The 22776-nt window shown below is 33.7% G+C and overlaps 1 protein-coding gene across 3 annotated transcripts in view; it reads left to right on the forward strand.

Annotated features, from left to right (window-relative positions):
* The window catches only part of EPHA3 (EPH receptor A3), a 364171-nt gene that overhangs the window by 297161 nt on the left and 44234 nt on the right, over positions 1 to 22776 (forward strand). For all 3 annotated transcript variants that reach the window (XM_029214327.1, XM_029214330.1, XM_029214328.1), the window contains exons 10-12: positions 8668 to 8793; positions 14910 to 15095; positions 22512 to 22573. In XM_029214327.1, the coding sequence (XP_029070160.1) occupies positions 8668 to 8793; positions 14910 to 15095; positions 22512 to 22573 (374 nt within the window). The remainder of the gene's footprint in view (positions 1 to 8667; positions 8794 to 14909; positions 15096 to 22511; positions 22574 to 22776) is intronic.

Genomic DNA, 22776 nt, shown 5'->3' on the forward strand with positions numbered 1-22776 from the left:
GCCGGGTGTCAGGCCTGTGCCTCTGAGGTGGAAGAGCCGAGTTCAGGACATTGGTCCACCAGAGACCTCCCGGCTCCAAGTAATATCAAACACCAAAAGCTCTCACAGAGACCTCCATCTCAATGCTAAGACCCAGCTCTACTCAACGACCAGCAAGCTACAGTGCTGGACACCCTATGCCAAACAACTAGCAAAACAGGAACACAACCCCGCCCATTAGCAGAGAGGCTGCCTAAAATCATAATAAGGCCACAGACACCCCAAAACACACCACCAGACATGGACCTGCCCAACAGAAAGACAAGATCCAAACTCATCCACCAGAACACAGGCACTAGTCCCCTCCACCAGGAAGCCTACACAACCCACTGAACCAACCATAGCCACTGGGGGCAGACACCAAAAACAACGGGAACTACGAGCCTGCAGCCTGTGAAAAGGAGACCCCAAACACAGTAAGTTAAGCAAAATGAGAAGACAGAAAAACACACAGCAGATGAAGGAGCAAGGTAAAAAACCACCAGACCAAATAAATGAAGAGGAAATAGGCAGTCTACCTGAAAAAGAATTCAGAGTAATGTTAGAAAAGATGATCCAAAATCTTGGAAATAGAGTGGAGAAAATACAAGAAACGTTTAACAAGGACCTAGAAGAACTAAAGAACAAACAAGCAATGATGAACAACACAAAAAATGAAATTAAAAATTCTCTGGAAGGAATCAATAGCAGAATAACTGAGGCAGAAGAACGGATACGTGACCTGGAAGATAAAAGAGTGGAAATAACTACCACAGAGCAGAATAAAGAAAAAAGAATGAAAAGAATTGAGGACAGTCTCAGAGACCTCTGGGACAACATTAAACACACTAACATTCGAATTACAGGGGTCCCAGAAGAAGAAGAGAAGAGAATGGGACTGAGAAAATATTTGAAGAGATTATAGTTGAAAACTTCTCTAATATGGGAAAGGAAATAGTCAGTCAAGTCTAAGAAACGCAGAGTCCCATACAGGATAAATCCAAGGAGAAACGTGCCAACACATATTAATCAAACTGTCATAAATTAAATACAAAGAAAAAATATTAAAAGCAACAAATAACATACAAGGGAATCCCCATAAGGTTAATAGCTGATCTTTCAGCAGAAACTCTGCAAGCCAGAAAGGAGTGGCAAGACATATTTAAAGTGACGAAAGGGAAAAAACTAAAACCAAGATTACTCTACCCAGCAAGGATCTCATTCAGATTTGACAGAGAAATTAAAACCTTCACAGACAAGCAAAAGCTACGAGAATTCAGCACCACCAAACCAGCTTTACAACAAATGCCAAAGGAACTTCTCTAGGCAGGAAACACAAGAGAAGGAAAAGACCTGAAATAACAAACCCAAAACAATTAAGAAAATGGTAATAGGAACATACATATCAATAACTACCTTAAATGTAAACAGATTAAATGCTCAAACCAAAAGACATACACTGGCTGAAAGGATACAAAAACAAAATCCATACATATGCTGTCTACAAGAGACCCAATTCAGACCTAGGGACACATACAGACTGAAAGTGAGGGGGTGGAAAAAGATACTCCTTGCAAATGGAAATCAAAAGAAAGTTGGAGTAGCAATTCTCATATCACACAAAACAGACTTTAAAATAAAAACTATTACAAAAGACAAAGAAGGACACTACATAATGATCAAGGGATCAATCCAAGAAGAAGATATAACAATTGTAAATATTTATGAACCAACATAGGAGAACCTCAATACATAAGGCAAATGCTAGAAGCCATAAAAGGGGAAATCAACAGTAACACAATCATAGTAGGGGACTTTAACACCCCATTTTCACCAATGGAGAGATCATCCAAAATAAAAACGAATAAGGAAACACAAGCTTTAAATGATACATTAAACAAGATGGACTTAATTGATATTTATAGGACATTCCATCCAAAAACACCAGAATACACTTTCTTTTCATGTGCTCATGGAACATTCTCCAGGATAAATCATATCTTGAGTCACAAATCAAGCCTTGGTGAATTTAAGAAAGTTGAAATCATATCAAGTATCTTTTCCAACTGCAACACAATGAGACTAGATATGAATTACTGGAAAAAATCTGTAAAACATACAAACACATGGAGGCTAAACAATACACTACTAATCAACAAAGAGATCACTGAAGAAATCAAAGAGAAAATTTAAAAATACCTAGAAATAAATGACAATGAAAAGACGACCCAAAACCTATGCGATGCAGCAAAAGCAGTTCTAAGAAGGCAGTTTATAGCAATGCAATCCTACTTCAAGAAACAATAAAAATCTCAAATAAACAAGTTAACTTTACACCAAAAGCAATTAGAGAAAGAACAAGAAAACCCCAAAGTTAGCAGAAGGAAAGAAATCATGAAGATCAGATCAGAAATCAATGAAAATGAAATGAAGGCAACAATAACAAAGATCAATAAAACTAAAATCTGGTTCTTTGAGAAGATAAACAAAATTGATAAACTACTAGCCAGACTCAACCGGATAAAATGAAAGAAAACTCAAACCGACAGAATTAGAAATGAAAAAGAAGTAACAACTGACACTACAGAAATACAAAGAATCATGAGGGATTACTACAAGCAACTGTATGCCAATAAAATGGACAACCTGGAAGAAATGGACAAATTCATAGAAAAGCACAACCTTCTGAGACTGAACCAGGAAGAAATAGAAAATATAAACAGACCAATCACAAGCACTGAAATTGAAAGTGTGATTAAAAATCTTCCAACACGGCTTCCCTGGTGGCACAGTGGTTGAGAGTCTGCCTGCTAATGCGGGGGACATGGGTTCGTGCACTGGTCCGGGAAGATCCCACATGCCGCGGAGAGGCTGGGCCCATGAGCCATGGCCACTGAGCCTGCGCGTCTGGAGCCTGTGCTTCGCAACGGGAGAGGCCACAACAGTGAGAGGCCCGTGTACCGCAAAAAAAAAAAATCTTCCAACAAACAAAAGCCCAGGACCAGACGGATTCACAGGCAAATTCTGTACAACATTTAGAGAAGAGCTAACACCTATCCTCCTCAAACTCTTCCAAAATATAGCAGAGGGAGGAACACACCCAAACTCATCCTACGAGGCCAGCATCACCCTGATAGCAAAATCAGACAAAGATGTCACAAAGAAAGAAAACTACAGCCCAGTATCACTGATGAACATAGATGCAAAAATCCTCAACAAAGTACTAGCAAACAGAATCCAACAGCACATTAAAAGGATTATACACCATGATCAAGTGGGGCTTATCCTAGGAATGCAAGGATTCTTCAATATATGCAAATCAATCAATGTGATAAACCATATGAACAAACTGAAGGAGAAAACCCATATGATCATCTCAGTAGATGCAGAGAAAGCTTTTGACAAATTTCAACACCCATTTATGATAAAAACCCTCCAGAAAGTAGGCATAGAGGGAACTTACCTCAACATAATAAAGGCTATATATGACAATCCCACAGCCAACATCGTTCTCAATGGTGAAAAACTGAAACCATTTCCTCTAAGATCAGGAAAAAGACAAGGTCGTCCACTTTCACCACTATTATTCAACATAGTTTTGAAAGTTTTAGCCACAGTAATCAGAGAAGAAAAAGAAATAAAAGGAATCCAAATTGGAAAAGAAGAAGTAATACTGTCACTCTTTGCAGATGACATGATACTATACATAGAGAATCCTAAAGAGGCTACCAGAAAACTATTAGAGCTAATCAATGAATTTGGTAAAGTAGCAGGATAAAAAAATTAATGCAAAGAAATCTGTTGCATTCCTATACACTAATGATGAAAAATCTGAAAGAGAAATTATGGAAACACTCACATTTGCCATTGCAACAAAAAGGATAAAATACCTAGGAATGAACCTACCTAAGGAGACAAAAGACCTGTATGCAGAAAACTATAAGACACTGATGAAAGAAATTAAAGATGATACAAACAGATGGAGAGATATACCATGTTCTTGGATCGGAGGAATCAACATTGTGAAAATGACTCTACTACTGAAAGCAATCTACAGATTCATTGCAATACCTATCAAACTGCCAATGGCATTTTTCACAGAACTAGAACAAAAAATTTCACAATTTGTATGGAAACACAAAAGACCCCGAATAGCCAAAGCAATCTTGAGAAAGAAAAATGGAGCTGTAGGAATCAGGCTCCCTGACTTCAGACTATACTACAAAGTTACAGTAATCAAGACAGTATGGTACTGGCACAAAAACAGAAATGTAGATCAATGGAACAGGATAGAAAGCCCAGAGATAAACCCACACATATATGGTCACCTTATTTTTGATAAAGGAGGTAAGGATATACAATGGAGAAAAGATAATCTCTTCAAGAAGTGGTGCTGGGAAAACTGGACAGCTACATGTAAAAAAATGAAATTAGGACACTCCCTAACACCATACACAAAAATAAACTCAAAATGGATTAAAAACCTAAATGGAAGGCCAGACACTATAAAACTCTTAGAGGAAAACATAGGTAGAACACTCTGTGACATAAATCACAGCAAGAGCCTTTTTTACCCACCTCCTAGAGAAATGGAAATAAAAACAAAAGTAAACAAATGGGGCCTAATGAAACTTAAAAGCTTTTGCACAGCCAATGAAACCATAAACAAAAGGAAAAGACAACTCTCAGAATGGGAGAAAATATTTGCAAATGAAACAACTGACAAAGGATTAATCTCCAAAATTTACAAGCAGCTCATGCAGCTCAATATCAAGAAAACAAACAACCCATTCCAAAAATAGGCAGAAGACCCTAAACAGACATTTCTCCAAAGAAGATATACAGATTGCCAACAAACACACGAAAGGATGCTCAACATCACTAATCATTAGAGAAATGCAAATCAAAACTACAAGGTATCACCTCACACCAGTCAGAATAGCCATCATCAAAAAATCTACAAACAATAAATGCTGGAGAGGTTGTGTAGAAAAGGGAACCCCCTTGCACTGTTGGTGGGAACATAAATTGATAGAGCCACTATGGAGAATAGAATGGAGATTCCTTAAAAATCTAAAAATAAAACTACCATATGACCCAGCAATCCCACTCTTGGGCATATACCCTGAGAAAACCATAATTGAAAAAGATTCATGTACCACAATGTTCACTGCAGCTCTATTTACAATAGCCAAGACATGGAAGCAACCTAAGTGTCCATTGACAGATGAATGGATAAAGAAGATGTGGCACATATACACAATGGAATATTACTCAGCCATATAAAGAAATGATATTGAGTTATTTGTAGTGAGGTGGATGGACCTAGAGACTGTCATACAGAGTGAAGTAAGTCAGAAAGAGAAAAACAACTACTGTATGCTGACACACATATATATGGTATCTAAAAAAAAAAAAAAAAAAAGTGGTTCTTAAGAACTTAGGCACAGGACAGGAATAAAGATGCAGACATAGAGAATGAACTTGAGCACACGGGGAGGGGGAAGGGTAAGCTGGGACAAAGTGAGAGAGTTGCATGTACATATATACACTACCAAATGTAAAATAGCTAGCTAGTGGGAAGCAGCTGGATAGCACAGGGAGATCAGCTCAGTGTTTTGTGACCACCTAGAGGGGTGGGATAGGGAGGGTGGGAGAGAGACGCAAGAGAGAGGAGATATGGTGATATATGTATATGTATAACTGATTCACTTTGTTATTAACAAAAACTAACACAACCTTGTAAAGCAATTATACTTCAATAAAGATGTTAAAAAAAAAATTGAAGATGACACAAATAAACTGCAAGATAGCCCATGCTAATGGATCTAAAGAGTTAATATTGTCAAAATGGCCCCAGTACCTAAACCATCTATAGATCCAGTGTAATCTGTATCAAAATCCCAATGGCATTTTTCCGAGAAGTAGAAGGAACTATCCCAAATTTCATATGGAATTACAAAGACCTCAAATAGCCAAAGCAATCTTAGAAAGCTGGAGGCATCACACTTCCAGATTTCAAATTATATCACAAAGTTATAGTAATAAACACAGTATGGTACTGGCATAAAACAGACACATTGACCAATGGAGCAGGATTGAGAGCCCAGAACTAAACTCATGCATATGGCCAGCTAGGGAGCCAAGAATACTCAATAGGGAAATGATAGTTTCTTCACTAAATGATGTTGGGAGAACTGGATATTCATTTGCAAAAGAATGAAACTACACCATCATCTTACATCACTCACAAAATGTAACTCAAAATGAATTAAGGACTTCAACATAAGACCTGAACTTTTAAAATTTTAGAACAAAAATAGAGAAAAAGCTCATTGACATAGGTCTTAGCAATGATATTTTTGGATATGAACCCCAAAACACCAGCAACAAATGCAAAAATCAACAAGCATTACTACATTAAACTAAAAATCTTCTGCACGGCAGAAGAAACAATTAAGGAAAAGAAAAGGGAATCTATAGAATGGTAAAAACATTTGCAAACCATATATCTGATAAGAGGTTAATACTCAAAATACATAAGAAACTCAACAGCAAAAACCCAAGCAATCCAATTAGAAAATGGGCAAAAGACATGAATAGACATTTTTTCCAAAGAACACATACAAATGGCTAACAAGTACATAAAAAGGAGCTCTATACCACTAACCATCAGGGATATACAAATCAAAATCATAATGAGATACTGTCTCACATCTGTTAGCATGACTATTCTCAAAAAGACAAAAGATAACAAATGCTGACAAGGATGTGTAGAAAAGGAGATCTGGTGCACTGTTGGTGGGAATGTAAATTGGTATCACCAATATTGGAAAAGTACAGAGGGTTCTCAAAAAATTAAAAATACAACTACAATATGGTTCAGCAATCCTACTGATGGGTATATAGTGAAAGGAAATGAAATCACTATCTCAAAAGTATATCTGCACCTCCATGTTTACTATAGCATTCTTCACAACAGTCAAGACATGGAAATAACCTAAGTGTCTACTGACAGATGAATGGATAAAGAAAATGAGGTATATTTATAGAATGGAATATTATTTATCCATATAAAAGAAGGAAATCCTACCATTTGTGACAACATGGATGGACCTTGAAGGTATTTTGCTAAATGAAATAAGCCAGAGAGAGAAAGACAAATGCTTTATGAACTCACATGTGGAATATAAAAATATCAAACTCATAGAAACACAAAATAGTACGGTGGTTGCCAGGGGCTGAGGGATGGGGAATATGGGGAGATGTTGGTCAAACAGTACAAGCTTTCAGTTAGAAGATGAACAACTTCTGGGGATCGAAGGTGCTGCATGGTGACTCTAGTTAACATGGTTGTATTGTACACTAGGAAGTTGCTATGAGAGTAGAGTTTTAACATTCTCATGCTAACAACAACAACAAAAAAGGTAATAATGTGAGATGAGGAATGTTTTAATATTATTGTGGTAAATATTTCACAATATATATGTGTATCAAACGATCACATTGTACACTTTAAACCTACACAATGTTATGTCAATTATATTTCAATAAAGCTGGGAAAAAGTGATAGAAAAAAAAGAAAGAATCCATGTCCCTTGCTAAAATAATTTTACTAATATTATTCACCATTATGAAAATTAAAATCAAAATCAATATTATTAGTATATATACTGTGGCAGTTAAATTACAGTGTCCTTTAATGTTACAGCATGTTTATGTACTTTAATAGATTTTAGGTTTCCTTTTTAAAAATTTAGTTTTCTTTCAGAGAAAGTTAGTTTCTTGAATATTCCAAATTGTTTCAAATATGAATTATATTTCCAAATGATAGGAATTTTATTAATATTATATCAAATCCAAAATGATTCTCCTGTATCTTTTGTCTGTGCTATTTTAATTGCAGAACATCATGAAAATTTTTCACCTTCAAAAAAATTCAATAGATAAATATACTATGAAGAAAGTTTATATTTAATAAGCTATAAATATGATTTATGTTTGGAATTTAGCTCCTTACCACAATTATTAAACTTATAGAGAGCACTTATATTGCTTTTAACCATGTTGAAAAGCTACATAATAAGATTTCAGTTAATTTAAACTATATTAGTATATACATATAATACCCATATTATGTATATGTAAACTCACAGCTTAACGTAAATCTATAAATGCAGTGGGGAATTTTGATTGTGACTGTTAATAAAAGCAGAATAGTGTCAGATGAAAGACATGCCGTTTTATATCCTCTAATTACATCAGCTATTCCGCCTTATGAAAGTATGTCACAAGCTTTCCTTTATTGTCACATGCGACACTATAATAGATATTTGGTTACCACACTGTTTACAGAGTCACAAACGTGTGATAGTGTGATGGCATTCATTCACTGCTGCTACTGGTAGTAATGACTAGGCCTACTCAATTCTGAACCATTTTTCTCTCCTCAAGAACCCCCTCCTTGAATGTCCATTTTCCTTCTAGTGTTTTTACAGAGAAAGTTCATTGTAGCACCTCTTTCTGTTTCATTACGGTTTAATGTCATGGGGATTTTTTTAAAAACCAATAATGTTATCATAAATTCGCACGGTAAAGATTTTATAAATGCCTTTCTTCCTAAATGCCTTTCTTCCTTTCCTTAAACAGTAAAACTTCCAGGTCTCAGGACTTACGTTGACCCGCACACTTACGAAGACCCTACCCAAGCAGTTCATGAGTTTGCTAAGGAATTGGATGCCACCAACATATCCATTGACAAAGTTGTTGGAGCAGGTAATGACCGCAGTAATCTCACTGTCAACCTAGTATGTTAATTACAAGTCTACAGCTATGCATAAGAATGCTGCCTGAGATTGACTGCTCAGGTTCTCAGGCCAAAGTATATTGCTATGAAAATGGACATTTTCTGATTTCATGATAAAAGGCAGGCAGTAAATAAATGAAGGAGTATTTAATGGAATGTAATGATTTCAAAGGTGCCAGACCTACAGACTCAGAGACCACGGCCAGCTTTCTATTTATTGAATTTCAGAGCGGGCAGCCGCCGCAGCTCAATCTCTCCATGGCTATGCTGATCATGTGTCACAAAGTCTATCTGGCTAAATGGGGATAACAGGATAAAAGTGTGTCTTACTTTAAATGAGCCCACTAAGTGAAAATTTTGATTTGTAGAGAAAAAGTAATTCTAGAATCTTCTTTGGAATTAAAAAACAAAGACAACACAAAATAAAATAAAAGACATATTTTATACAAATTCCATCACAACTATATTGAGAGGATAGTTTAAATAATGTGAAGTGCTCCATTTTAATACTTGCTTGTAATGGTATATAGTTTTAAAGTATTTGTGTTGAAGCTTGTTTTCATATAGACATACTTTTGTTCTAATTATTAATTTGCTCAATCACAAATTCATTAACAAACACCTATGGAGTGTTAATAGGTGTCACAGTTGCGTATTTCTAAAATATTATAGGTATTATTAATAGCAGTTGAGTATTTCCAAAAAATTATATTTATAAAATAACAGTATTTTATAAAATTACACATAAACATATGGCATTCACAGAATATGCAGTGTGCATTTTAATAAAACTACTACTCAAAAGTAAAAATAAACAATATTGTACAATAATTGTACACAGTCATCTCATTCTTCAATATTGCTCTAAAAACAAACACGAACTAGTTATGTCTATGTGGGAAATAGAGTGAAAGTATGAAAAATGAACTTTTTGAATTATGCATATCATATCAGATCACATTTTCTGCAAGTACTCTATATATGACTGATGCTTTTTTACACAAATGTGCATATAATTTTCTGTTTCTTTTTCTATGTACTAAAGAATTATTTATAACTCAAGTAGTATTTACTATTCAAGCAGGATAATCTGAGTAATTCATATATTATCTAAATAAAATGATAGTTTCGTAAATCTTCTCTTCTAATTTTCTTAATGTTATATCCTCCTAAAATTCACATGTGCAGGTAATATGAAAATATGAAACTAGCAATTCATAAAAGGAAACTAGAATAAGTACTTCCTTTTTCACAATCTAAGACTTAAGAATACACACATTCACTGTACATCTATGTTAATTCAGCCTAAATTAATCCAGATATATATTGATTACTCTTTCATTTGTATAGTTCTGCTTTGTCAACTACTCCATGGTGCAGAGGGGCTTTGTCATGCTGGTTTTAATGCTGCCCCACAAGAGTGCACTGTTCTCCAGCATGGAAGTTGCCGTAGCATATGCAGCAAAAGACTTTGCACACTCAACTGGAGAATGTGATGAGAGAAGGTCAACCAATGTCCAGAAGGTCAAACATATTGTGACCTTGAAATTTGGGGCCTTCTGCATTAATAAAAGCTTATATATACAGATGTTATTGACAAAGCCAGGTATCTAGAACATAGTAGTGTGAGACAAAACATACTCATTAAAAATGGTATCTCATCAATGAGATAAAGGGAAAGACTATTTGTACTGAATTACCTAATAATCCTTGATGCTCATTAAAGATTAAAACAGATCCTCTTTTTCCTTTCTTTCTTCAAACATATTTGTAAAAAATTAGACATATGCCGCCATTTCGGAGTTTTGCAGCCAATAGTCTCATTTCCCACATTAAGAGCTATAAAACTGTGCCTATTTTGTTTGCAAATATATATATCTTCAAGGTTGGTTATGCTTCACCTGGAAGATTTCTTTATAAAATGCACTCCCAATTCTAGTCTGTCTTGATTAGCCTTTAAATGATTTGTCATTACCAAGATAGAATATGAAATCAAGGTTTTGAAGGCTATCATTTTTTAACATTTTGTTTGGTAAAATTTTAAATGTCTACAAAAATAGATGGAATTGTACAATAGTATAATGAACCTGCATGTAACCATTTCTACAGCAACTTCAATCACAGTCCACGCATGACCAGCCTTCTTTCATTTATACTCTTACCCACTTCCTATACCTTTTAAAATTAAAAAAAATAATGTTGTCCACAAAAAATTAGTAATCATGCTAAATTGATTAACACCTATCTTCCTTTTTTTTTTAAACATCTTTATTGGGGTATAATTGCTTTACAATGATGTGTTAGTTTCTGCTTTATAACAAAGTGCATCAGTTATACATATACATATGTTCCCATATCTCTTCCCTCTTGTGTCTCCCTCCCTGCCACCCTCCCTAAGCACCTATCTTCTATTGTTAAAAGGCTGAATCTTTTATTCAATGACAAAACTTTCACAGTCAATTAAATATACAGGAAGACTATATGTGAACTAACTCTTTAGTTTTCTGTCAAAAATTTTATACAAAGAAATAGATATAACAGAAACTCTCATTTATACATGGAAAAACCAGAAGAATTATAACCATACTGCAAATTACAAAATTAAAATTGAGGCATGAATTAACTTTCTCAAGGTAGTATAATTTTGTTAGTGAGGAATTCATAATGACCAAAATTCCTAATTTTATTCCTCAATCCAACCATTATTTCAAGGTTTCCTGAAGGTAGAAAATATTTAATTCCTATTCTGTGCTAGACATTCACATGATTTTAATTTTATTAGACTTTTAAATAGGTATTACCATCTCCATTTCACCAGATGAGGAAACAAAAGCTGAAAATGTGAATGGCCCATGGTCACATAGATATTAATTAGGAAGCCAAAATCTGAAGCTTGTACTTTTCAACTTCAAAGTTTATGCTAGACACTAATGATCACAATAGTGCCTTCTAAGATTTTTTTGAAGATGAATCGAGATAATCCATGTATAGTGCTTAGCTGACACAACAACATTGTTCAGTGTGTCTTTTTATTCTTCTTCTCTTATTAAAACAGTGGAAGGAGAATGGGCTTTGACTAGTGCAGAGGGTCATTCCACTTAAACACAAGTGCATTATTTCCTGTTTTAAATGAAATTAGCATAAGAAATTTTATTTTGAGCAATTGTGCATTTTGTACCTTAAATCAAAATACAGTGTACCCATTCTCATAAAGCATATTTTATTTCAAAGGGCAAATAAACACTGATGCACTTAATTATTTAAAAAATCAAGTAGTATCTTCTCAAATGAACTTCTTGTAGCTGTGCTTTTATTTAGAAATGACAGGATCTAAATTTTGTTTCTTACAGGTGCAAAGTTAATTGAACCATGTAAAATTGGCTAGATGGAAAAATCAGGCATTGCATTTGTCCAGTCTTTGTTAATTTTTCCAACACTGTTCTTTTGAGAACAGTTATTATAAAGAGAATTGAATTACTATGTAACGTTTCTATGTCTAGTATAATCTATTTGTGACAATTTCTAGTATTTATCAGATAAAATAAACACATTTCTAAATTTTATGATTTTTTTAAATACTAGCATTACTGAAGCACCATTTTCTGAATTTTGAAGGTAGATAACATGTCCATATGTCCAGCTCTCCCACTGAGAACAAAGGAAGAAACACTAATTGGGCCACTTGAAATTCAAACTCTTCCCCTTGATCTCCCTAGTGAGGTACTTTCACAACATTCTTTCCTTTACAAGTACTTGTCCAATATGACATTAAGCTTGTTATCACCGTGATCATCACAACCATCTCTTTTTACATTAATACAGAATTTGACACTTTAAAAAGAACTTTAGTATTTATTCTTCACCTTGATCTAACTCTTAAGAAGTAGATAGATATTTATCCTTCTTAAAGTAAGTTTGAACTCAGAGAAGAATGGCTAACACTTAGATGGCACGTACTATGTGTCTGGCTCTCTTCTAAGTCCATTCTAAGTGCATTCTATGTACATTAATTCCTTTAACTGCACAAAAATTTTATGAAGTAGACAAAATTGGTGTCCCTATGTTATAGATAAGGAGACAAAGGCACAGAGACGTTAAGACAGTCACTCAAAATCACACAGATAATAAGTGACAGAGACTGAATTAGACCCTAGACAATCGGCTCCAGAATCCATGCTCTATCTCACAGTTCTGTACTGTCTGTCCTGTAAACTAACAAGTGACCTGTCACTTAGAATAAATGGTCATGACTTCCAAATTTAAAACACAATCCATTACACCCTATTGATCCATGATAATGGCAGAACTTTTTTTCAGAATATGAAAATTCATGATGGATGCCTCCTTGTGGTTTGCCCAAACTTAATGTTTACACAAAGTGAACTGGGGTTTTGGGCAATGTTCTGATAGCTCTGCATAAAGAAAGAAACTCTTAGTCTTGTTTACAAATTTTAACAATGATTTACTTTGCATCATAACTTCTCCTAATGCTCACACATCTATAATGGCATATTCTTCCTTTGATTTAAAAAAAGATCATTGAGTGTTCTCAAGTTCTGCCCCTAATTCTCCCTATAATCCTAAAAAACACCCTAGCTGCAGATATTACTATCATCTCTGTACTTCCTTGAGGGGAAGAAATTAGATCTGCCTTTATTACCATTATATCTCCGTGTTTTTCATAGTATCTGTAATACTGTTGCCAATTGATGAATATTTATTAAATAAATGTATGAATACCTGCTTTTGGACATTAAGCGACTTTGACAAGTTACAGTACAAGTCATTGTTTTGAAAACAGTGGCAAGACTGGATTCCTGAGCAAGGGAGGGTCAAGTCTAAGGGAGTTTAGAACTTTCTGGAGAGAAGCAAGTCATTTGTAGGGATGCAGCTGATAAATCATTAGGACAACCTGCTGCTTTTGTGGTTGAAGGACTTACTTGGATGAAAAATAGAGAAGTATCTCACTACTTGACACCTTCTTTCTGGCTGACCCATGGGGCATGGGCCCTGTACAAAAACTCACAGTGAAAAGGTTGGACCAAAAATGTTTTTCCATTCCATAGAGAGCCTAAAAATTGATCATGTAATTTTTCTTTTCAGAAAAACCTTTCATTTGCTGTTAAAAATTATTTTTTAAAATGTTGTACAAAACCCGTGTAATAATCTGCACAATATTAGGATTTCTTCCTTGAATGAGGAACAATCAATACATGGCACTACTTTATGGCAATCACTGTGGCAGCAGTGGAGACAGAGAAATGAATGTAAAGGATCTCTGCTCTCAAGGAGCTCAAAATCAAATGAAAGCATTATGGGTGAATCTTCTCAATAACAATGTATGTGAAGATAGTGACCAAACTAGTTCTAGGCAATTTTATATCAATTAAATTAGACTACGTAAAAATCAGCAACACTCCATATTCAACAAATTCTGATTGTGCATTTAAGACAACTTTTTTATTGAAGACATTGGATCTAAGAAAATATTTCTACAGTAATTCTTTAGATACGATTCAATACTGATAGATTATTTTTCTCTTTCCAGAGCCCCAGAGCACTTTACAACTAGTATGTGAATAATACAACACACCCTACTCCATAAAATGACTTGATAGCTTATTCTTTTATTCCCATTTTCAGAGAGCTGGAAATTATAGCTAAATTGGCCCTGGTAAAAACAGAATACTGATAAACATCTGAAATTTAATCCAATGTTTAACCCATTATATGGTGCTGGTGCTGGTTGATTATCCTGAGGAAATGGTAACTATGAGAACAAGGAATGAAAAAATCTAATAGATATAACTTTTGACTTCCCTCTTATTCTTTCATATGTCATTATTCATAGTGTAGTACTTCAAAATACATGAGGCTTATCACAAGGTCCATTTTCCACCAGGGTGTGGATGTCCTGGAGTTTCTTATTACCATCTTCCAAAATAATTTGGAGGCCTACAAGTGTACATCTTGCAGGTCAATTATTGAATTGGAATTATTAAGGGAAAACAGTTGCTCCCTACTGGTGATTTTTTATAATATAATTTCTTACCTTTTCTTGTTTTGTTCTTCTGCATTCTAACAGGTGAATTTGGAGAGGTGTGCAGTGGTCGCTTAAAACTTCCTTCAAAAAAAGAGATTTCAGTGGCCATCAAGACCCTGAAAGTGGGCTACACAGAAAAGCAGAGGAGAGACTTCTTAGGAGAAGCAAGCATTATGGGACAGTTTGACCATCCCAATATCATTAGACTGGAGGGAGTTGTTACTAAAAGTAAGTGAAGTCATAAGACTGATTTTGTGTATGTTGAGCAGAGGTTGTTTAAACCCAAAGTCAATAATTTAAGAATTTGGGTCTTTTTTTCATGAGTACCTGTTAGTCCTAACCAAAAACAAAGCAAAACAAAACGAAAAAAAAAAATCAAAAAACAAAAACAAAACCTCAGTGTTTTAGGGTTAACATGTATTTCTTTGACAAGAGACCAAAGACATTTAACTAGTATTATTTTGACAGTGCTATTGTAGACCTTAAAAAGCTTTAAAAATTTAGGATCTAAATATTGGACTATAGTAATACATGCTGATTAAACTACAGTTAAGTGAATCGTGTAGAACTTTCTGTCATGTAGAGTAGCAAGGAGAAAACAATGACTCAATTTTGACAGAAATTGCTGGGAACTCCTGGCTAGCTGCCTTTTCTTTTACTGTTCACTAGTTTCATTTAAGCTTCCAAATATTTACCCCCCTGGCTTTAGGGAAATTATGAGAGTTTTGGGAGTGCTTCTGAGCTGTAAAGATTGGAATCACATTAGACCCAAACCCTTTTCTTCATTCTCTGTGGATTTCAAATAATTCTCATCTAGAGTCCCAGATGGATTCTTGACTACTCTGGGGAAGCTCTGGCTTACAGCCTGCGACAGAGATCTGAAATTATTTCCATGATGGTTTCTCCATCCAGGCTCAAAAGGGATCCCATGAGACAGATATGTGATTTTTGGCTCCAGTCCCAATGAAAACCTCTTGAGAATGCTCTGGGATGTTGTTTTTCTCAAGATTTTGGGGCACAAGATGAAGAATAAGCTAAATTGGCAGTAGCAGACTTCTTAGAGTGAAAGACAGCATATGGCAGGGAATTTGGCATCCTTTAGGGGATAATTCATTGGCACCATATTTACATATTCTGTGGTTACCAACAGACATTGCACATTATATTTTTCACAATGATATTTTTCTTTAACATTACGTGGAGCACTTTCCAAATGGCACTAATACCTATTATCATTTTTGTATGAGTAAAAAGGCAATTCCTTACTCACAAGAGCATGGTATAATTGCAATATACTTTGATTTCCTTTAGAGTTTTTTAATATAATAAGTGTGGTTAAGAATTTAACAATGTAGGAGAACTTAACCATAAACTATAAGCCCATATTAAGTCTTCTTAGAAGCATATTTTTCCCTCTGTACTCCTAAAAATGAGGCTACATTAGTTGTAACACTAAAATAAGTTCTGATGAAAAATGTCTTTTTAATTTTTAAAAATGAATAATAAAAATACTATTAATATTTAATAATAAAAATTTTATAATAAAAATACTAAGGATTGGGAAAAAGTATGAAATATTTGTTCCTTCAGGGCAAGACCATATCTATAGAGTATTCTACTTAATATCCTTCAAATTATAGAATCATGTCTCACTGGGTTTTTAATAGTCGTTTAACCTTTTATTTTCCTCCATATCATTCTCACCAAGTGGTTGTCCTTCAGATCTTGAGCCCATTGGGAGAGGAAACTCACTTGTATTTATGTATCCATTCTTCTTTTAACTGTCAATTTTCAAGATTCTCAATTTTTTTTGTTCCCAGTGTTATGAGTTATTATTATACTGTTTGGTTTTGCTAGCTGTTTCCTATAAGTTCATTTACTGAATGATAAACAAAATTAAACCATAATTATTGTGGAAGATCTTCTTTAGATATAAAGATATATATATAAAGAAGATCTTCTTTAAATATAAATGGAATAATCAAATAAGAATTATGTTCACCTGGCAAAGAAATCCATAAAACAACCCCTGAGACCAAAATGCAGGAAAAAATGCATTAAGAAAAAAAAGGACCTTTAAAAATCACAGGTATTATACATTAAATATCTTATTCAAGTAGGAGTCTGTAACATTCTAATATGAATTACAGCTGCCTTATTTTTAGAGTGAAAGTTCTAAATTTCATATATCTCCTTGGTCAAATAAGCATGCAAGAGACTGCCAAATCTGACTATATAAATCCCAGTCATCTCATATAGTGCAAGCGTAATAGAGTAGCAGACCTAGAATTAGATTTTGAACTCTTTTAGTGGCATATTTAAAAGCTCTAAGTCTGGCATCCTGTTACAGCTAGAGGAAATAGAAATGCCTTAGAATAAAGTTAATAAGTTGTATTTAATATATAAACAAGGCAATTTTTTCACCAAATAAATTATTTAATCCACTCCTATCATTTTATTTGTTTCCTGAGAGTATATGACTGCTAAAACAATCTACCTGCAAAGTTCAGAAACACACACACACACACACACACACCTAGAGATACAGAGCTTATAATTTAATGAACAAATTGTATTTAAAGAAGAAAAGAAATCATATTGGTATCTGGATTAAGAATCAGAGGGTCAGAGTTCAAATTCTGATTCAGCTCTACTGGTTTGTGAGACATCTGACAAATCAAACCACTCCCAGAGGCTTGTAACTTGTAACATGGAATTAGCAGTTCTACTTTATTACTTCCAGGTCCTTGTAAGATCAAATAAGATTCCATAAGAATATGTTCTTAGGTGGAATAGAACTATGCAATCTAAATGACCACTTCTGGTTGAATTTGAGAAGATTTTACCAGTTAATCTGGGAGTGTAGAAGAAAATTCTTGAAAACAATTCCTTTTTGGCTTAAAGATAATTTTTTATTATTGCTGTTAATTATGTGCTTTGAAACACTAAGTCTATTATAATGTATCATTTTCAAGTTAGAGAGCCCTTTATTCAATAATTATATTTTCATTTATTTGAATTAAGCCATAAACAATTTTAATGGTGTGGTTTTGAGCTTGATGGTCTTAAACAAGAGAAGGTGAGAGAGTCTCTGATCTTCAAAGTAGCAGAAAGCTGGGGGCACAGTCCTGTTCAGAACTTGGTACTAACATGTGTTATCAATTTTAGTTGAAGTTCAAAAAGATGGAACTTGTTTTTAGCAAATGTTTGATATTTCTGCCATCACACCATTAGTCAAAAGATGTTCAGATTCCATCCAAGAAGACTTTCCATTGGTCACTTTTCACCTAGTGCAATAGAAGGAATTATATAGGATGAGACTGATGTGCTTTTTGTTGTTATTTAGGGATGGATTATTTTCTACAAATTAAAAAATAATAATAATGCAACTTAATTGTAGCCTTGTACTATTGAGGAAAGCATGGGCAGACCATTATGAGGATTTCTAACACTGAAAACACTTCTGTATTGGTGTGAGTGTCCACTGCACACCAAAAGCTTAATCATTTGTTTGCATTGTCAGCACATATGATAAGGAGATATTACTGGATTAAGTTGTCATTCTTTAGTGACAATGCCAAATTACTTCTATTTCTTGTTTGCCTCTCTCTAAAACTTTTCTTTGACACTTGTCTCAAGTCCATGTCATATTTTTTAATAGACAATACAAGGGAGAGTAGAAATATTGTTCCTGTCCTTTCCTTAAAAGTATTAGTTTCATTTCAAATTAAGCATAAAGACATTTTAAAATTTTAAAGTCAGCTTAATGTAAAATTTTCAATGTGTTAAGATTAATAGAGTATGGCTGGTTAAGGAAGAGTTGGAGAAAGTACTTCTTAGCCTGATTTTGAAGAGAGAGACTATCCTTAGCTAGCCTGAAATAATAGACATGGTATGATCTATTCTAACTGGCACTCTGTTAGGAGCTGGATTTAGAACTACAGACAAACTAGAGTTGGTCCCTGCCCTGGTTAACTCATAGACCAGTGGATGTAATAGGGATCATTCTTAACATGAATTGTGTCCTGATTAAAATGGAATTTGGAAAAGGTTGCCCTGTATGTTTATATGATTTAATGTGAAACCTACAGAAAAATACTCTAATTCAGTTCATTACAATATTTCTATCAGTCAGTTAGTTACAGTACATGGAAATCTATAACCAAAACATTTTCTAGTTTCTAATCAAAAGTGATTCAAATCTTCTTTCCTGAGAATAGTAAGGCATATTTTGTCTATTTTCTTCAATTTTCCTTCTCCTGTTTATACTTTTTTGCTTCCACCCTGATTTGATTACATGATACTAATGATGAGTACTGGCTGCTAAGGTCAAAGATTTTGATTTTATAAATCCCACTCATGTTGGGGTGTGTGTAAGTCTTAAAAACAGACAGACTTACTATGTAAGACACAATTACTGTTAGTAGGAATTAATAGCATTTCCTTTGGAAATGAAATACATTTCAATAGTTTATAACATTTAAATCATTGATACATACATTTCATGTTTGAATGAAACTATTTTAATCTAAGACCAACATTTATTTGATAATTGCAATAAAATTTCTATATATAGCTATATATTTATCACATTATCCTGCTGTTTTTTTTTAATAGACTATGTGATTAAGAAGGTGGTGAAATAGTGCTGAACTTGGAATTATTAGATATTTTGAATCACATTTGTTCTGTCAGCAAACAAAATGATTCGTAAATATCTCTGAGCCATTGGGGAAATGAACCAATTGTAAGAGACTGATGTGCTTCCTTTAACCCTTTAATTATGAAAGATCATGATTTTATCTATACTCATAAATCAATTTACGAACAAAAGCAAAATTCCACTGCACATTTTGTTATGCTGATTTTTGGTGGAGTTTCATTTCAGCCAAACAACAATAATTTCATTGATTTTAATAGATATACTCAGATGTATTTAAGGATCTCTGAGGGCAGTGAATGATATAGGTTCTTGAAGAAGCTGATAATGTCATTTCTAAATCAAAATACACATGAAAGAATGTGCAAACTTTGATAGAAATACATTGCATCATGTGCAGATGAGCTGGTATTTTATAAATAATTTCCAACTACATTTAATACACATTAGAACTAGTTCTAACCACTATTGTGCTTTTCCTTTAACTCTGTTTATCATAATCAAAATCACAAGGAAAAGTTAGTGAAGATCCTGCTTTCCAAGGTAGAATATTTGATTCTGTTTACTTTTTGTCTGTACATTTGGGTTTGCTGAATCTTTGAACTTAATGCAAAGCACATTTTCAGACTTGCCCATCTTAACTGATGTGTTTACAAATACCTAAATTATAGAGCTAAATGCAGCCTGGTCTGATTTCTGAATGGTCATGGGGCTTTGGCTTAATTGACTGGTTTGATTTTTCAGCTACTTTTATTTCCTTTGCCAAACATTTTACCAGACATGCTAACGAGAAATGAAATGGTCATAAGGCTGAGAGCCAGAAGGAAAAGAGTGATAAGCAAAGGTCTGGGTAGTATACAAACACGGTAACTGGCCACTGTAATTGAGAGTTGACTGTGGGAAGCAATATATCTGTAACTACATTCAAGGGCTGCACTGAGTTTTGCGAGCATGTTATTCTTCTAAGAATTATATTAAGGAAGAAATATAGACACTTATAGTGATGTATGGAAAACATGCATGTGCAGGATTTCATTCATTTGATTGTTCATTCATTTCATTTCAGATTAGTTCTCTGGGATCAGTTCTTAGGTATTTGATTTACCAGTTCAGGAGAAATAGAAGTTTCCAAGGAAATGTTGAATTTTCTCTTTTTTCCTGAATATTGTTAGATCAAAGCTTAATTAAAATTTTGAAAAAGCAAGTCTGGAGGCTGAAGGTTTTGACTAAAATGACTTTTCAGACATTATCAGATTATTTTTTGAACGTGTGGAAAATTTTATTAACATTAAGTTTAAAAAGCTTTACACCAGTGTTACACCAAGGCATGTATAATGTTTGATATATTACCCAAAATATATAACTAAATCAGTGTCTCAGTTGACAATAAATTGCTGTGTCAATTTATTTTTACATATATGAAAATCTAAGAAATTTTACAGAATTTAAATAATTTCCTCACCTCTAAATAAATAAGACATACAGCTTAGTATATATTCACGTACTAAGCGTAGTAAGCATCAATATAATCTTCACGGTACTAAGCCACAATTCACAACCAGTATGAATTAAGGAAAGGAAAGGAAAAACAAGGAGAAAGGAAAAACAAGGAAAAAAGCTATTTTCTGGCATCAGAATGGCACACAAACCATGATGTAGAAGGAACACATGAAAAAAATCATGCTTGCTCTACAGTTAGATGTACATGGATGTTTGTTTAAAATCTATTATGTGCTCAAGGTTTTTCATGCTTAGTCAAGACTTAATGCAGATCTTCTAGACTTGGGAGAGAAGGGAGGTTTTTTTTTTCTTTTTGTAAAATGATAGATTTATAGTTAAAACAATATCATAGCAACAATAAGGGGAGTGAATTATGCTGTGGTAACATGTGTAGGCCTTGAAATTGGAGTTCCATTTTACTGTAATAATTTCTGAAAGTGCTACAGTCTTCAGAGTCATTCTTTCAATTTGGAATGATGTGTAGAGTTGACACCCAACAATTGCCTCAGTTATTACCTATAGTTGAAGATTTATTCTATTTGTAGATCTATGTATCAGTATACTTAGCACCTTTGTGTCTTTGTGTCTAATGCTTTTTCCTATTTTAAATGTTTCCCTCAGTGTACATTTCCAAAAGTAACAGCATAATATATTCAGGTTGCAACTTCTGGCTTTATACTTATTAGCTGTGTGATGTTAATTACCCTCTATATATTTCAGGTTTTTTCATGTAAAAAGTGGAAATGATGATAATTAATGCTAGTATATGTAAAATAATTAAACCAGCACCTTGCACACACTAAGTACTGTACAAATACATTTAAATGCTTGTTAAAATGTTTAATGATGTTTAAGGCCCATATTTCCAAAATGGTTATTACAAGTTACTACCAAGAGCAATTTTAATTTTATTTTTCTTTTAAGCATAGCATGGATTTTATAATTTTTAATGTGTTACTTGAATACAGATTATAATAATTAGTCTTAATTGTTTTGTTCAATTCACATATAGGATCCATGAAGGTAGGGACTTTGATTTACTTGCTTCTGACTAACCAGCACAAGAGAAAACACCTAGCATATAGCTCTGCATATATCTGTAGAGAGTGTAAATGATTGTGGAATTCATGACTCTATCCTGGGCTTGAAGAAAGAAATATCTGATTTTGTAGTTCAGCTAAAATGCAATTAGAGTGAAGAAAAGGGCATATTTTGTGTTTAAGGAAAACCATACCAAAACGCCAGTTTAGATATCATATAAGTTATAGGCCCTTTTCTGAAAACCAATCTTTCTCAATTTTTTTTTAAATTTTCTATTGAAAGCTAGTTTTCTTTTTAATAGTAATTTGGCAAAATTTGGAGGACAGAGAAAAATTCATATTTTTTAATGCATTAGGTGTATCAAAATGTATTATATATGTTCATTGCATGATATTTGTTGAACTCTGCTGATGATTATACATTTATTATTTACCTATACCTAGGTAAACCAGTTATGATTGTCACAGAATACATGGAGAATGGTTCCTTGGACAGTTTCTTACGTGTAAGTAGAAGATTGTATACACATTCGCATATCTCCACCTTACCTTTATCTATCTGCACACATATATAAATGTGGAATAAATTGCTGAAAATGATAGAGACAACCTCTAATATTATGCTAAACAATTAGATAAAGTTTTAAGAAAACTGAATTTTTTGGGACTAAATAGCAAAAGGAAGACTGTAAAATTACATTTTTATCTT

The sequence above is a fragment of the Monodon monoceros genome, unplaced genomic scaffold (genome assembly GCF_005190385.1).
Source record: "Monodon monoceros isolate NGI ecotype Baffin Bay Population unplaced genomic scaffold, NGI_Narwhal_1 Super_Scaffold_11, whole genome shotgun sequence".
Lineage (NCBI taxonomy): Eukaryota > Metazoa > Chordata > Mammalia > Artiodactyla > Monodontidae > Monodon > Monodon monoceros.